This window comes from Thunnus albacares, chromosome 12 (assembly GCF_914725855.1).
Source record: "Thunnus albacares chromosome 12, fThuAlb1.1, whole genome shotgun sequence".
Classification (NCBI taxonomy): domain Eukaryota; kingdom Metazoa; phylum Chordata; class Actinopteri; order Scombriformes; family Scombridae; genus Thunnus; species Thunnus albacares.
The window spans coordinates 981,424-999,682 of NC_058117.1; the positions used below are offsets into that span (position 1 = coordinate 981,424).

General features: G+C 38.2%; 1 protein-coding gene across 3 annotated transcripts; it reads right to left on the minus strand.

Annotated features, from left to right (window-relative positions):
* Positions 1–3,235: 3,235 nt before the first annotated feature.
* On the minus strand, positions 3,236–13,943 carry cahz (carbonic anhydrase). 3 transcript variants are annotated; one of them, XM_044368856.1, is made up of 8 exons: positions 13,725–13,943; positions 12,894–12,950; positions 11,671–11,868; positions 9,863–9,981; positions 7,473–7,565; positions 7,274–7,336; positions 6,957–7,112; positions 3,236–4,916 (listed from the first exon to the last, which is right to left on the minus strand). In XM_044368856.1, exons 2-8 carry the CDS (start codon positions 12,925–12,927, stop codon positions 4,797–4,799), a joined length of 783 nt encoding a protein of 260 aa, XP_044224791.1. In that variant the 5' UTR covers positions 12,928–12,950; positions 13,725–13,943; the 3' UTR covers positions 3,236–4,796. The 3 variants fall into 3 exon arrangements, with proteins under 3 accessions (XP_044224791.1, XP_044224792.1, XP_044224790.1); XM_044368857.1 differs by lacking the exon at positions 13,725–13,943 and adding an exon at positions 13,083–13,489; XM_044368855.1 differs by lacking the exon at positions 13,725–13,943 and having other exon boundaries at positions 12,894–13,070.
* Between the last annotated feature and the right edge of the window lie 4,316 nt (positions 13,944–18,259).

The window sequence follows — 18,259 nt, forward strand, 5'->3', positions numbered from 1 at the left end:
AGACCCACCTGATGGCAATCAAGCACAGAGTGGATCTGATGAAGTAATGTGCGAAAGGCGTACTTCGCTCCTTTTGTATTTTAATGTAATCTGTTAATAAAAATAGTGTCAATCCTATATCCTGGTGTGCGCTGGAATACTTTTTGATTTATTGTATTTGCCCTGCATCAGCTGGCACCCAGGAGAGAGGCACTGCTGTGCACGGGTTATCTTCAGTTTTTAGACAATTATTACTCTTTGTATTATGAATTTTTAATGCACAAAGGTTTTATATTAATAAAACTCTCCTAGAGCCTAGAAAAGTGATTCTAAAATTTGGGATGTCATCCCCTTGGGTGGAGCGGGAACTAAAAGGCAGGGCCAGTGGGAGAAACATTACTGCTAATATTCAGTTGACCGCAAAATGAGGAAGCTAGAAACTTTTTGGGCTTATGCACCACATGAGCAATTTGCATTCGATTGAATAGACGCAATCATTGATTCCGGTATCTAGTTCCTATAACACATCCATGATTTCACCACACAATTTACCACATCAGAGCAAAGCAGTACTATGAGGGACTACGGAAACCCGACAGGTACATTAAAGGCAGTGTGCAGTGATTTATCCTCCACAGGAAACAGAGATAGCTTAAGGCAGCTCCATGTAATAAAATTCTCCCTCCACTATATTACTCACAAATTCTGTTTTCCTCAAAATGCTAACCAAAAAAATCGAATAACCATCCCTACTACTGGCAGTGGTGAAGTGTACCACAAAGCACCTACTACTATCCTACACAACAAAACATCTTATTTAATCTGGACCCATACACAGCTCAGAGTAATATGCTTCTGGGTTTGAATATCGACCATGGTCGTCTACTGTATGTGTTACACTGAAGTGAAATAGATGGCTGTAATAAAAATAGCTATAACTGCAATTGATTACTTCTACATGCATTAAGCTAGGCTTAAAGTAGCCTTACTACAAGAGCTCTGAGCTGCTGGAAATTTGTGAAATAACTCTAAATTAACTTAATTTAATATTTTTCTCAATAAGCACTTTTCTTGGCCTCTATTCTAGAACAGCCCATCAAAGGCGTTGCAGACGTTTCACAGAAAGTGAAGCTGCTTCAGCTGAGACACAGCTACTAGTTAGAGACAGAGTGGCTGTTTGATTGCCAATAGTCCAACAAAGAACGTCCAGCTAATCGTTTGTGATGATGAAAGCTCTAACTGAGGCGTGATGGTAGAGATGCAGCAAACAGCCAAACAGTCTTACATAAGACCATCACCAGCCAACATCACTAATCCTAAGCCAACTACAGCAGCACTGTTTTGTAAAAGATTTAAAATAGCATATTGATTCATAATTGTGTTTATTGCTATTTACATGAGAGTCTACATTATATAAAGTTTTCGTGTGAAATACATTAATTATCATCCTATGTTACAACACAGTATCCCATTCTCCCTCATTAAACTTTTGTAAAGCCACGTAAATTTTTAGCTTCAATGTAGACAATTGCAAAGCTTTTCTGCGCTCAAAGGAAGAAATGAAAATGAAACTGGTCAAACATAAAACACAATGTGCACCTTTAAAATGTAAACTATGTCCATGTTAAAATACCTGAGATACTCTAGAATCTGCTGTATTTTGGCAAAGTGGTGCAACATGCTCACAATGACAATGCTGACATGCTGATGTTTAGCAGGTGTAATGCTTACCATGTTCAACATTTTATTCATAAAGTATTGCAGAAATTCAAAAATGTACCTGATCATAGCAGTACATGACAAGTTAAGGGATTACCAGAATTATTAAAAAATCATCCTCTGGGAACCATAGATACTTGTACATGGCAATCAATCTAAAGGTTATTGAGAAATTTCACTCAAAACTACAAATGTCAACCTTCTGGTGGCTCTAGAGGAAAAGTCAAGGGATCATTATTTTGTCACCTGATTGGTTCTCAGGATTTATCAACTGAGAACCATGAATGTCAAATGTCAATATGTTGAGGAAAGCTGAGCACTGATTGTAGCCATAGCCACTGGCTGTGACCACAGTACAAGTCAGTGCTCCCAATGCTGTGGTTGTAGCTATTTGCCATGGCGGTAACCTTGGCTATGACTGTGATTGTGACTGGTTGCTATTTAAGGTACCAAAAAAAAGTAACATTAAAATAGCGTTGTACAGCCAGACTCTCCTGCTGGATTTGAACCTGACGTTTCTTTCAGATGTGTTTCCAGTACACCACAGCACAGGGAGTTCAGGAAGAGTGTTACACACTTTAAAAACTAATATGTCATAGCCTTGCGAATAATGGGCCCAGCCATCACCTCAACCATAGACCATAATCACAGTCACAGCCACTGCAGCAGCCAGTCAAAATAATTAGCCTCTGCTAGTTTATTAATCCTAACATTATCTGCAAAAATAATACTTGATAAATGTATGTATGTATGTAGACAATATGAATGTTGAATATTTTAGTCTGGACCAATGTGGTAGACTGACTGACATTGCCATGCCAAGGGCATTTTTCTTTATAACCGAAGAAAAATCCTCAAATTTGTTACCTACCATGACCGTCATAATCTTATATTTTCAGCCACTGTCTCAGCACAATATAACTTTAACACCAGTGCACAAGCATCATTCTCAACCCTTTGTAGCAAACAGGCAAACCTAACTAATGTTGACTAATAAATGCAATGCTTTGTTACTTTGTAGCTAACTGCAAAGCTTTTCATGAAAACACATTTACCATTAAGTTGACATGACTGCCAAAGTGTTGCACTGATTTGACGCATATGATACATCCCAACTGCCATGAATCCAGCTAAGTTTTATTTCTGTGCCCAACCTGCAACCCCCACAGCAAGGTACAGCCAGCCACAGCAGTGGCTGGTCAGCCAGTGGCTATGTAGTCAGTGTTCAACCCTGCTAAACATGTTATGCCAACGCAGTAGATGTTGAGATATCTCACTGTATAAGTAAAAGCTTTATTACCAAAGTCATTAGGATTCATCCTCTGGACACCATGATTATCTGTAACACATTCAATGGCAACCTATCCAGTAATTGTTGAGATATTTTAGTCTGGACAAAATTGGTGGACCGACCAATATCACCATGCCGGGGACATTTTTCTTCATAACCATAGATTTTGACAATGAGATTTGAGTCAAATAAATGCTAATATGTGATGGGTTTTAGTTGTGAGAAAGAATGTAAATTTGAGACTTCTGTAAATTATCAAATTTTATTGATAATTTTTTTTCCACTGACAGATTCACACAAAACATTTTTCATCTGTAACATGACAGCAGTTTAAAGTGACACACTTTAAAGGGATACAGCTGTTTCAGTATAGCCACACTCTGAATGCTGATTTCTTCATAACATTTTTATAAAATTGATATAAAAGCTAAAGAAGTAACATTGTGCTGCTCTTATGAATACCTGTCAATGCTCGTAGTTTAGTAAGACTAGATTGCTGACAAAGTATCATATGTTCATGAAAGATTCTATGTTGATAGCTTGTGTTACAGTATAATTATGAATCAATCCTTTAAATTCTTTCTAACAGAACAGCTCTGTCTTACATGAGTCTTAAAGACCATGTTAAATGCACTGTGGTGATAGGTAGTTCAGTTGTCATAGTTTTTATAAAAAAAATGGAGTGACATTTGTACTGTAGGGCCACTCATAGAATGTGTTGTCTAAGGCCAGGTCCACAGTAATTCAGATGTGTCAGTGAAGAAGCTCTGTTTACCCCGATTGGATGTAAACCCAACACACTGCATTTTCTAATCATCTGCATTAGTGTAGACATTGCCTAAGACTGCACTATCAGCCATTACTATGTTGGACTGTCCTTCACAACATTACATTCCTTAGCATTACCATCATGAGGTGAGTCTAAAAATTGATTTGCATAGAAGCATCAGGGTGGCAGCCACGGTGCACAAATAAAGTCACCACTGAAAAAATGTCATATCCAAACCTAGATTCTGTCATTGCTGTTATCATGTTGTCTCAAAATTACAAAATGAGGCATCAATAAAAACACTGGCATGAACAATCTGAGCAGCTGTCTTCAGCATAAGTCAACACAATGAAATGTATAGAAAGAAGCTTCAGGAAGTTGTTAAAGGCTCTCATTTTCAAACAAGGCAAAATATATTACTTATACTTTCAAAAAGATGGAGTTTTTTCAGTTAAATAAATGGCTTACATCCACCTTAGATGGGCTGGTATATATTACTGTTGATTGAAATTCTCATATTTCATTAAATTCTTATATCTATTCCAAATCCATATAATAACACAAACATAACTTCTACTTTTAAAATATTTAAAGTTCTAATTCTGGCTGAATTGGTACACAGCACTTAATAACACTAATAACAAATAACACTGCACTATAAATAAGAAAATCTTTTAGATTGTTGGTTAAAGAGTGGCCAAAGAAAATCAGATGCATAACAAGAGATCAAGATCCAGAATTCATGTACGACTGTTTCAGTACATCACCAGTCCCTTGATATCTGTGTTAGCTGGGAGGAGTGGCACATTTTATTAGTACATAATCTATGTCCCAATAGTGTCAAAGCTTAAAATCCCTTTTAAAATGATTTTATTCAAGATACATCCAGGCTGTCTATGTTATAGAAAGTGTAAGCAGATGGACTGATCAATAAGGCTAATATAAACTAAGTAAAGATTGCATGTGGAGAACAGTGGGAGTATGGAGAGAGGGAATGAAAAGCAAAGGGAGAATGAAGCTATGAAGATGAGTTAGGGTTTATTTGAAGGATGCGCGGACCTGACGGCCCTTCAAAGGCTGAGGAGGCCGGTAGTTGTCCACCATGCAGCATGGAGCTTCTCCTTCTGCACTGAAGAGAAGGCTGCGGAACTTTGCCATCTAATGATGAAGGAGAGACAAGGAGAAGAAGAAAGACAGATTAAGGTCCGACCTCAGGTCTAGGTCACATGAACAGTAGCTGGAATGTTACAAATGCATTTGCTGAATAACAGAAATTTCAAATGTATAACTCCATCATCACCTGTAAGAGCACAACAGGATTACCAGATGATCAAAGTCAGATGGGAGGTATGGGGGTAAAAGTTCAAAGTCATCAGTCTGTGACCTGAAGCATGTGCTGAGGACGCACCTCCTGCACTCACCTATTTCACAGCACCATGGACCTGCCAACATCAGTGGCACCTGGCAGCCTTGTTGTTTGCCACTTGGATATAGGGATATTTCTTTTATTATGTATGAAAATGTATGCCATTAAAGGTAGAAGTTGGGCTTTTTGTAGATCTACTTATGCATGGGATATACTAATCTAGAATGGTTGATGGAAACTCTGTATGGATAGATATTATCAATATATATAACCTATCAGAAATAAGGCTATGGTAAATGTCTCAAATGAAATTGGAATCCACAGTGTGTGTTGCATAGCAACCTCAATGATGAAACATTCCCATAAGTTCTTGCAGTCTTAGTTTCTCAAATTAAAGTAGCCCACATGTGGAAATGTCCAGGCCAAAACAGACCTGCCGTAAAAACACAGTACATCGTGTGTTCATGCTGCCACTGCACCGTCCCTGGGACTGATTAGTTTCCACAGCACTACCTGGGTGATGTTAAATGAATGTAATCAGCTCACTTGCTCCAGTTCATTTTCATTTCATTTTCTTTCTTACAGGGCGGCCACCTCACACCCTCCTGCTGTGGCGGTTATCTCTCATGTGCACATGGTGAAAAGCACAGCCCTCCTGACGCTGAAACTAGTCCCATATTGCACACAGTAGCATTAAGAGGAATAAGGAAACTCCCCAATGACTAAAACAGCAGTCATTTGCCTCTGTAAACCACACCAAATTCTTTGATAAAAATGAAGCACTGAGCTGCTAAAACCAAGAGTTCATGTTGAATGGAATGACCTGGCTGTGTATGTATGTGTGTGAAACAGAAGTGGCATAAACAACAACTCTTCTGGGAGCCATTTAGCCTTTAGCTAGCTGCTGAGCTTGGATTTAATTTCCCTCAGCAGGCTGACACAGCTATGCTTGCAGTTCTCCATCACAATAAAGTAAATGTAACACTGTTCTTTAGTTTATATGTATATTCAGTTCTACATTGCAGAAAGGAAATAGTTCTCTATATAAGCACATGATGCAATTGTACATCAACACTTTATTTAGGGAGGCAAAACTGTGCATAAAACATAGAGGGAACAGAGAGAAAATACCATTATCTACTTGATGTGGGTCACATGACAGTACAGTGTGACAGTGTTAATTGTGTATAAAGATAAACTGTGTGCAAACTGTGCACTGGAGATATAGCCAGCCAGTGTAATCTAAGTGAAGCACAGGGCACTCCTGGCCCAGACCCAAGCATGATATGGCCTCATGCAGGTCATGGGATCTTGACAAAGTTTGGAACAATATTCTTAAGCCATGTACAGACACTAAATAAAATGATTGTCAAACCAACGTTAAAGTGTGTATGAAACTATTTAAAAAATATTGTCAAAAATTTGATTCATGAGGAAATAGCCAGCTCTCTTAATTCTGCAGTAATTGACTGTGTTTTTTATTTGGATTTCTCTGGAATCAAACACTTCTAATTTCTAAAATTAACTATAAATTACTGTTGAATAATGAACAAAACAAAGCGGGACCTGCAAGTAATACACACCATGCTATATTTTCTGAACATGACACAGAGCAAACCCCTCTTGCACAATTGCCCTTCAATTACTTTTTTTCTGTAACTGATGACACATTTATCTCACCTCTCACACTATGAAGCTACAGAAGTTCAATTATGTGTTGGTTCAGTGTGTCTTGATTCTTTGCACAAGAGCTTTGTTTGTATTTGGGTTTTTCTTTTTTTTTTTCTTACTCCTTTTTATGTAGGAGAAGTGAAGTATGTGAAGTTAAGTACCTGCACAGGGCTGACACTTATTGGCTCCTTGAGGACGATCCAGGTGACACTCTCCAAAAGAGGTGGTGTGGTCAGAGAGCCATCATAAGTCCAATAATCCAGACAGCCAGGAAGAAGCGTCTTTGCGTCAAAGTTAGCAAAGGTGGTCTGCTTTCCCTGCAGGCATCAGGAGGGAATGTTGGAAGAGAGAGCGTGAGAAAGGGAAGAAGGAAGGAAAGCAATTATTGTTGATTGGTCACCATGACAATTGAGTTTTTAGTTTGCTTATTGTTAAGAGGAAAGCAATGTTTTGTGAATTCTGAGAGAGTTCTTTTTACCTTTGTCTTAATATCATTTAAGGCATCCAGAACTTTCTGCAGCCTGGGGTTGGCAGCACCAATCTGAAGAATAACACCCACCCACACACACACACACACACACACACACACACACACACACACACACACACACACTATTTAATTTACAGGACTTTTTTTTCCAAATGCAATGTTAATTATTTGGCTTTTTTTCCTTCACCTTAAGAAAGACCCCAACCACAGCCAGTCCATCAGGCTGGCTGGCTGCCTCTCCGAAGCTGGGGTACTTGGTGTTCCAGTGCACCAGATGAAGCTAATAGAAAAAAGTGGCAAAAAAGTTTGTTTAAGCACTGAAGCATTTACCAAGTCTTTATCTGCAACTAACTATAAAGGATCCATAGGAAGGGGGGGGGGGGGGGGCTAATCAATCGACAGCAAGATTTTAGACATACTGAGGTCATGAGTCCAGTGTTGTTCACGTCACAATTTCAACAGTTTTTCTTTAAATTCTATTACATGAAAGTCTAAATGCTGTTAAAAGCATTCACAAGCCACACTGGAAGGAATTCAATTCTGGTGGGGAAATACCACTGGTCATCAACAACCAAGTGGTAGAGAGAATGGATCATTTCAAATTCCTCGGGACTACAATCTCCTCCTCCCTGAAATGGAAAGACAACTTCACCACCATTAAGAAGAAAACTCATCAAATACTATTCTTTCTAAGGCAGCTTAGAAATATCAAGGGTGGCAATGATAGAATTCTACAGAACTGTAATAGAAAGTGTGTTCACTTTCTCAATAACTGTATGGTATGGCAATTCTATAGCCCATGAGAAAAAAACAGCTGGGCAGAGTCATATGCACAGCCTCAAAAATAACTGGCTGTGAACCCCACACCATTTCTGAATTATACCACATCCCCATTCAGCTGAAAGGTTTTTAAAATTTTAAAGGACTCTACACACCTGGCCAACCCCCTATTCAATCACCTCCCTTTAGGTAAAAGACTGCAGTATTAAGACCATCTCACTTCCACAACAGCACTTACCCTGAAGCAATCTGCATCCTAAATGCTTCACTGGCTGTATTACTTGTATAAACTCCTTGAGCACATGCACTTTGATTTGTCACTTTCATGGCATGGGCCATATGACTGTATTAATTGAAATGTTGTAATATAATTGTTTATGTTTTTGTGGCCACTTCTTGTATGTATTGTGTCGTTATGCGTTTACTGTTGTGATCTCTGAGCACACCAAAACAAATTCCAAATCAACTATAAAGTTGATGTGGCAATAAATTATTGAATCTTGATTCTCACCAAGTTTGATTTTTATTAGTCCCCTGTGATTTAGCAAAATACTGTATACAGAAAATAACAAGAAGCATTATAAACAGATTAGTCATTTCAGAAACTAGGTTTCTTAACAAAGACAGGAGACACCATTAATGGCACATGTCCTAGCATTTTATTCCTCTACTGTAGTGCCTGTTCAAAACATGCCTGTTCAGAAGGGGCTGATTGCTTATTATTTCTGGAGAACTGCATATATATGTATCTGTTGACAAATGTATCAATTAAAACTATAAGGATGTAATAAATTGAATAGTTTTAATCCAGACAGAAACTTCACCAGTGAGATTAAACAGAGGTTGAGCCATGGAAGCAGTTTATGGCCTTCCATAGGGTGATTCTGCCGCCAATCAAACGTGTCTGCGCTCCTATTGGCTAGTTTTACTGCCTGTGTATGCTCGTTCATCTCTCTTGGGCAGTTTAATTGGGTGGGGGCGTGTGCCTTTGTCCCGCTTAGCAAACAGAGCCAAGAAGTCCCGCCCCACTATGATGTGACGGTGTTTATATCAAACAGCCCTTGCTACACTTAGACACGGAGCTAAGCGGCTCACTTTTTGCTTGTTTTTTCAAAGTTTATTAATAATAAACGTGTCACATGTCCAACTTGCACCAAAAGAAGTAAATCACCTGTTGAGTGTTTGATGGTTGTTTATTTGTGCTTTAGAATGTAACTGTCGTGAAACAATCAGAAAATAACGTATTTCTGTCATTTAAGGGATTTCTCTCTCTCTCAGAGAAAGCTTTCCACTGCTGTCTCTCCTCACCACCGCTGGCCTTCTCCTGCTCTCTTTCTCTCATCTTTTTTTAAAATGGGTGGTGACACCCACAACAAAGCCTAACTTTTAACGTTATCTAACAGAGAGAGATGTCCTCCTCTCCTAACTCTCATGGCAGGAGTTGTACAGCTCTGCTCCTGACATGCAGAGCCCAGAAGCCCCGCCCTGCTGCTGCAAAACTGAGCGGCTCGCTGATCACTTGTTTATTCAAAGTTTGTTAATATTGAACATATAACATGTCGAAATTGTACCAAATTGCACCTCCTTGTGTCCTCAACAATACACCCACCAAGTGTGAAGTAAATCAGATGAACGGTTCTCCAAATATGCAAAGAACATACATACATACAGACAGACAGACAGACAGACAGAGATTCCTTGATTTATATAGAGAGATAACATGAATTGTGGATGTTGTATGTAGTAGTTGTAAGCATCTTTTAATCCCCATCCAGTTAACGCCAGTGGCTGCAGTACCTCACAGGGGAACTTGATGCCGTTGACAGTGTGCTCGGAGCCTCTGTCATCACTTGCTCCCCAGTGGAAATGAAACTGCTTCAGACGGTACCTTCCTGAAATAGGACCTCCAGTCAGGGCTGGTTGGAATGGAACAACAGGATCATTAGAGACACATTCAACAATCCATCTAAACCCATCTAATCTAAACCTAAACTGATCAGTAACCTGCACTTCATTATACAGTCAACTACATATTGGTTGTAAATGTTTTTGTTACTTCTTCTTGTTTCTATTCTGATTGCTTTGGTTTTATTTTTTCCATTATATTTTGAACTTACATTCTGCTCCAGGACTTGCACTGAGTCAGACTATTGTCGCAATATTTCACTAAGTTAATGTTACCTGATTATGATACCTGCCCTATTAGCACAATTTAGCTAAGGTAGCTAATGTTAGAATATATGTCACCGACAATAAGCTGCAATTCAGCTTATGGTCTTAGCTTATGGTTTAAGCTTCAAACCTGCTCCAGTGCAAACCAGTGGGTGAAATCACACCTCATTATGTCCATCTTTAATACAGTCTATGGGTTAGAGGTGCATGTTCCAGTTTTATATTTATATTTATATTTTAAACCATACACCTTAGAAAACCCTGGTTTATGAAGCTTCCAGAACGTCATCTGTCAGTCAAACATTATGTCCAGCACTGTTAGGTTTTCTTAAAGGGGCACTCCATAGGATTGTACATGTAACCATCAGTTTTAGTCATGCAGAGTATTACTCAGCATGTGAACATAGTGTATAATGTCTTCTGTGGCGTTGTGGAGGATCTCTGAGAAAATAACCCTGATGATGTCATAGTGCCTAAGTTACTCCTTTATTGGATTTTCACTTGAAGGTAGTTAAGTCTCTATTGTACACCTCTTTGTCTGTCCTGCCATTATGTTATTCATGTTGCTGGCTGTTCATGCTAATTGCTCAGTTTTTCTTCTGTTCCTTCCTAGTTATTGCACAGGGGCCATAACTGGTACTATAACAAAATCACAGAGTGTATATTTATATTTTATTTTTTTCCTAATGTTTCATAGATGGTAACATTTTAAATTTAAAATAACAAAACGTGAATTAATTTTATTCATATTGATATGTTTGTTATGATTTGCACTACTGGCTGAACATTGAATAGACAGTGTCGGTGCAGCAGGGTGAGGTGGTTCATATGTCATGTTGACCTCTAGATAATGAAGCAAGGTTGATCAGGGTAAACTGAGCACTGACATCATCAGACGCTCTTATCTGCTACAGTACATACAGCAGGGTGGAGGCCTAAACAAGATGGCCAGAAAAAGACATGAAGGAATATTTGCTATTAGAAGCGAACTACAAATTATGTGTGTAATGATATCATGCAATCAAAGTATGAAGTATCCGAAAAAGTATCAAGTCTGTGGCCAGAATTTCGAGAAAAAAAAGTATTATAAAAAAAGTCAAAATTACCATTTTACTAATCTGATTTTAAAAAAATCATAATTCTGACTTCAATTGAACATTATTCTTCAGTCATCTGCAGAGGAAGGTTATTGCTCTCACTGAGACAAATTTCAGAACTCTGAGAAGAAAGTAAAAAGTCTGTGATAAAAGTCCTTCCACTTATAGTTTTACTTAAATCATATTTTAAAAAATCTTCTCTTGCAGCCAAAAATCATTATAATTATTATTATGATTACAAAACCCACAGATATGGTTTGAATATGATCACACAGGTGCATGCAGAATAAACTCCTACTCTTGGTTCTACTTTCCAACACTAGGAGCTGTGCTTACTGGAAGTGTCTTCATCATCCACAAAATCCACCTGGAAGGAATGTCCGTTGTTGAGAATGCCCGTGGAGTTGGAGGGGTCATACTTGAGTTTCAGAGCCTTCAGAGAGGGGGCATACTGGGCTTCCTTAGGGACAATGTTGATGGGAGACTGTCTGGGCCCGTTAGCTACTGGAAAATCATCTCCCCATTTGTCAGGTCCTATAAAATTCAGTACAGGAGGGAAAATATCCAAAGAGTAAATGTGTATATGTTTATACCGCACTCACTGCTTCTTTCCTATTCAGTTCTGTTCTAACTATGAACCATTTTGGAATCACCATTCAAGCATTCAGGTCCTTTCATTCAGGTAAGAGAGGTAATACCTTAATGTAAAATGAAGCTCCTGAAGGGTTATATTAATATTACTGATGCATCAATGTGTAAGCAGCATTTTACTGTAGCTGGTAGAGGTGGACCTAATTTTAAGTACTTTGAGTAATTTGATGAACTATGCATGAAATTTGATTATTTCCTATGTAAAATGTTTTATCTACAAAGTAACTAATCACAACAATAGCTGTCAGATAAAAGCAGAAAAAATAAGTACGCAAATAAAGCACATGTATTTGAGAACATTTGCTGAGTTACAGTCCACCACTGATGGCAAGGAAAATGATTCTATTCTATTTTCATTACTTCTGTTTTAATCTTTGCTTTCTTAGTTTGTGAAATAAGAACATAAAATACACCCTAATTAAAAAAATTTAATCAATTTTTAGTAAAGGTGTACACAATATTACTTAAAAACTCATAGTGTTAACTTACTGATGAATTAGTAAGTGTTAATTATATTGGGGGTCTGTTCCTCAACATAGCAATATGCCACATTTAAGAAGGCTTCATATGTTCATATGTTATGTGCAACCTGTAGAGTAACTGCTGACTAAGTGGTGCAGATACTGTAAATGTATGGAGAAAATGTACAATATTTGCTTATGCAATGTAGTGGAGCAAGTCTCAAAAATCTGGATATTAGAATAAAATAATTCATTTAAGCAGTACTGTAATGCAATAACCTAGATAGTTAGTTTCCACCTCAGGCATGGGGAATGTCAATTAGGTCACAGCAATACACTGTCTCCATTATAATGCAAAGCTGAATTCAGAGTGTGGCAGCATGTTCTTAACCTGTTACGTAGCAACATGACCATCCATCACATAGCTGGATGCTGTTAAACCCTCACCGTTAGCTGGTCCGTATCCCCATCCATGAGACATGGCTGCTCTCACTGTGCGCTACCCTGGATAACACAAAAAGAATGAATAATCCAAGTCAGTGTTTTACAGGTCGGAATAGAGGCAAAAGGAGCGGAGTGATGATGATAATCTGGTGACAGACACCAGCTGGGACGCCGCTGCAGGGCTTTATATACCCTCACACCGGTGGGTTTGGCTTGTTCCTGCAGCGGGTCGGTCAATCGCTCAGGAGAATAGTGCAGCTCCTGAACCTCTCCACCTCCTCTCCTCTGTTTCCCTGCCGTCCCTCTTCTCTTCTCTTCTGTTCTCTTCGTGGGATAATATTCAGAGGCAGACTGAAGAGATGCGACGGCGTTTTTTTATCCCTGCATCTCTCCTCTCCTAGCAGAGATGGATTAGTCACTGATGCGAGCACATCATCCGCACACATCCATCCTCTCCATCCTAACACCCTGCGCTGCTGTCAGCTGTGTTGCAGGATCAGTGCAGGATCTGTGAGGATTTTATCGCAATATCCTGAAGTAGACATTTTCCTTTCACCTCTTTCCAGCCTTCATTGATCTCGGTTATCCTGTTCATAGTCGACTGCTTTATGAAAGCTGGATGCTGCATGGGAAGTGCATGTGTGTTGCTCCCTACAGGACCTGACAAAGGCAGAGCTGAAACCTCCACCCCCAGGATCCCGGTGGATTATTATAAAAAACAACAGGTTAAAACACATTTTACACTGTATATGAATGCTGAATGTCATTCCCGATTTACATATTTTGTGTCAAAAATTATTAATACACACATATCATTCATATAGTTTAACTTACTCTTTCGAGGGATTATTGTTCAAGTGTTTGTTGCAGGGACACATCCATCAATTTACCTTCTTTTTTTCCTCAGTATAAAAAATAATCCAATTGACTGTTGTTTGTATCCATGGTAACAGAGCACAGGCACTAACAGGAGCTGCATGACTTTCCAAAATGCAGATTGGCCAAACAACTTTTTTGTAATTTTTTTTTTGTTTTGCAATAACTTTAGGCTGAAAAAATGATGCTCAGGTGTAACCTATGACTAACTATATTTCCATGGCAACATTCAACTTCATGTTTGCATCATCCAAACCATGAAATGAAGTGCCTCAAACTCAGAACAAATTAATTCCAAATGGAAATAAGAAAACACTATAAAAGGGGAGAGTGACTAAATCCTTTAAAAAAAATTCTATCCATTCCATTTCCATTGCCTTGTGATAGAGTTTTTCTGATGGTTGTCCCATCAGCATAGTTCTTATATCCCCTGAACACTAACACTACTCTATCCATTAATGTACATAAATCTGCCAAAACCACAATAAGAATTAGTGATTAATAGGGGAGATATTTAGTAAGATTGTTAGCAGCCTTGTAAAGCATGCTATAATCAGGGAGTGCAACCTGCATGTATTAAAAAACAAACAAAAAACACTGACCCAGAACTCTGTGCTGATGTTTTGCTGAGATGACTGGTGCTTTGTTATGCAATGACTTGTTATGAAGTACAGTAACAACTGGCTACTGATCAGCTGCATATTTTCTGTTTACCACACACAGGTTTGTTTAAAGTATGTCCTCTGTATTGATTTTTCCACGGCATAGCTTGTCAGTGCAGCCAGCTGTCATTTGTCAGATTTTCTTAGAGCTCAATTTACTGATTCAGTTTACAGCTGCATTACTGCACAGTGATAAAGTGACTAAGACAACTAAATTGACCAGGATATATCCACCATAATATTGTAATAGTGAGAGGATAACTGTAAACCATCACCCATAAGAAAAACACATGAATGATCAACACCTACCAGGGAACATCCTCACTTGATAGCAGCCATTGATGAGAGGAGAAGAGAGAGCACTTCATTTCAGCTGCCCCTGTTTTCTTAATCAGTCAGATTGAACCATCAAGAAGAATGTACACCACTGGTTTGTCCTCATAAAAGGTAACAACCTACTGTGCAGCTGTTTTCTGGGCCTTCAAGGGACTGCTGATAGATGAACACACCCCTATAGACCAACCTTTACAAAGGCTATCACAGGCCAAAAAAACATGTGTAAAATGTATATTATATTCCTGGTGTTTATTTCAGTCTTTCAGAAAACTCTTAAATGGACCTACAGTTCAGTCACTAAATCAGTCATTTGCTGCCATCTTGTGGCTCAATAAGATATACCCTTAACACTCACTTTGACCTGAAAGCGAATCCGTTAAAGTTTCAGATTTTGACCTGGTAAAATCCTGAGATGATAAAAAATAGAAGCATGTCTTGCATAGCTTGAATAGTTTATTATTAGTCCTCTGGATTGAAATGACCTATTCACAGCTATATGAAGAATCATTACATTACTTTGGAGGAAAAATATTTAAAGATGCGTCATGTCAATGTCCAACATTCAATCCTTAAAGTCTGGAATTTTGACTTACTATTTGCTTATGAAGACTTGGCACTTTTCTTGATACTTAAAAAAACCTCTGGTAGCAAGACATGTATGGTCACAGAAGTCTCTGCTTAAAAAAATGGAACTGTGTAATGTTAGAACTACATTTTACTATTACTATTTTACTATTTAATATTTTGACTACAGGGTACTAGCTACTATTCATTAGAAATTTGTGCATCATGATTGTCATCGTCATGGAAAAGCAAAAATTGTTGATACAAGGTTATACTGTATACCATTTCATGAGCAGCTCTACCTTTATTCAAGAGAAACTGCTGAAAGGTTTTCACTAGAGAAAACTGGTGTCTTGTCAGAGGCTGCAATACATACATAAATGTAACAAATCCCACTTTCTACAGATAGTGTATGGATAACTGCCATTCTTAAGTGATTTGGAGGAAAAACAGAGGGTGTTTTCTTTCAGATAGTATAAGGCCTATGCAGTAAATACATCAAAGATCTGATTAAGACCCATCTGATGCCTCACTGGATGATCAGAATTTAGAGTATTATGTGAAATTATTTTATAAGCAATTCAACCAACTGGAACAATTGTACAGAACAACAATATCTATGGATGTACATACATATTTGTAGTACTGTCATATGACATGCTGACAACTGGCGGTTAAGCTCCCCCAAACAGCAACAGATGGATGGAGTGATTTCATGAGGAGTTAGCAGACAAATGTGTCATTTCAATTGAAGACGGAAGAAGATTCACACTTAAGTTGGGAAGATAGTCACAGCCCACAGACACACTGGGCTGTTGAGTTGTGAGTAAAGTCACACTTAGAGTAATGGAACACCGACAGGTTTCTTCCTGTTAAAGGGGAGTTTTTCCTTGCTGCTGTCACCAAGTGCTTGCTCATGGGGGAATTGTTGGGTCTCTGTAAATTAAAGAGTACAGTCCAGACCTGCTCTATATGGAAAGTGCCCTGAGATTACTTTTGTTATGATTTGGTGTTATATGAATAAAATTGAATTGAAATAAAATTTAATTGAATCGAAGACACTGAAAGATTCTTACTCAGAAAAAAGATACGATCTATTTTAACACAGAGGCAAACAAAATATTTGAACGGATATGACACACCTGTTAAATTGTAGAGATTGCGTTCAACCTTTGAATGACAGTGAGTTGATAATAAACAACAAACCTTTATACATTTTTCCCCTCTTAACTCTGACAGCCCAAAATCATCACTGGTGCAGCTATAGTAACTGTTTTTAGACACTGCAACATGAGTTGAATTGTGTTCACCTGTGTACATGTTTAAAGATCCCCTCCGGACTTTGAATAATAATTTGTGTCTGATGTAGTTTTTCCGCTAAATGAGTGAATGAATAAATAAATACAATCATAATCACCTGGTTAGAAATGAATCAAACAACATATAGGCCTACTCCTTCTGCCTCATAAAAAATATTTGAATCTATGAATATGCAAATATTCTTAATTTCAAAAGTTGAATTTCTGGATACAAGATGTCTCCTACTTCACTATAAAGTCCATTCTCAGTGTTTGTGCAATGGAGGCTTCAATTTCCACATCACACTTGTGTAAGTTGAATAAATAAACACTACAACACTTTTATCTGAATTTAGCAGAGGAAGAATATAAAAAACTTTTGACATTAACATTGTTAACAGTTATGCACACATTTAAAAATGTAGCTTGTAGCTCTCCAAAAGCCATTGGGTAGTTTGTGTAGCATGAGTTTTTCAGTTTGCCAAAATGTCACTAAAATACTTGTCATGTTATATTAAGGCAGTAACAGCTACTGCCTTGTCTGACAAGCTCAGAGAAAATCTTGTTGCCAGACAATCACAAGGACCACACCTGAACATTTTTAACATGGAAGTGGACAAAGGTCCAGGGAAGGGCCAGTTACGTCCTTCAGAGGATCCAGCTCCTTAACTGAGACAGTGCTAATGTGGAAGTTTCCTCTCTCGCAGTTTATTGCACCATCTCCTCTTTTTCTTCTTTCCCTCTATCTCATCAGAGGGCTCCAGGGTGCTCACAGCTTTTCTTCAGGTGACTTCTTCTCCTAATGAAGTGCTGATTGCTGCATAAACAGTAAAGTCATTAGCACTCCCTGCACTAAATACATCACTACATTTACCAACCCTGCTGTGATAGAAACTATGTGTGTCTTGTATGAATGTGCTGTAATTGAAAAATGAAGTCACCTCTATACCATGCTTTGACAGCTGAGTTCCCTCTTACAGGAGAATAAATCTGCCCCTTGGTGCAAAATATTTTTGTTGCCAATAGAAATGACTACAATTGAAAATGATAAATCATCATCAAGAATATATGCAGGCTAGAGATTGTGTTTTATTTTCCCAAGTTTGTGATGAATTTACCAGCTGGTAAGAGTTTCTTATGTTAGATTTTCCTCTTTGGCAAGAAGCTCATGATGATCAGCTACTTGGAATGATCTGAAATTGTTGAAATTATTCCATTTCTGGTCTTACCAGCAACATGTTGTAAGAAGTGTACGCTCTCTCTCCCTCTCAATTGTATGAATCAGCCAATGTGAAGCACATAGCAGTAATACAATTCCACTTCCACTTTTGCTTCAAAATAAAATGTTTTCTGACAGATGTGGCTTATGTAGTTCAAAGTAAAACAAATATATATTTTTGGACTACCCTTTTGAACTATACTTTGGAGGGCATTTTGTTGCCCTCCAAAGTTACTGCCTTTTTGTACTGGTCTACTATCCCTCTGTGTGGCTCAGCAAGAAAACACTGTCCGTGGAAGCACAGAAATCGCTTCAGAAGGGATTTCCTTGCGGCAAATATGGACTGAAAGAACAATTACAGCGACCAATAATCCTTTCAATGTATGGGCCTCTAAGTAGGCCTATTGTTTGACT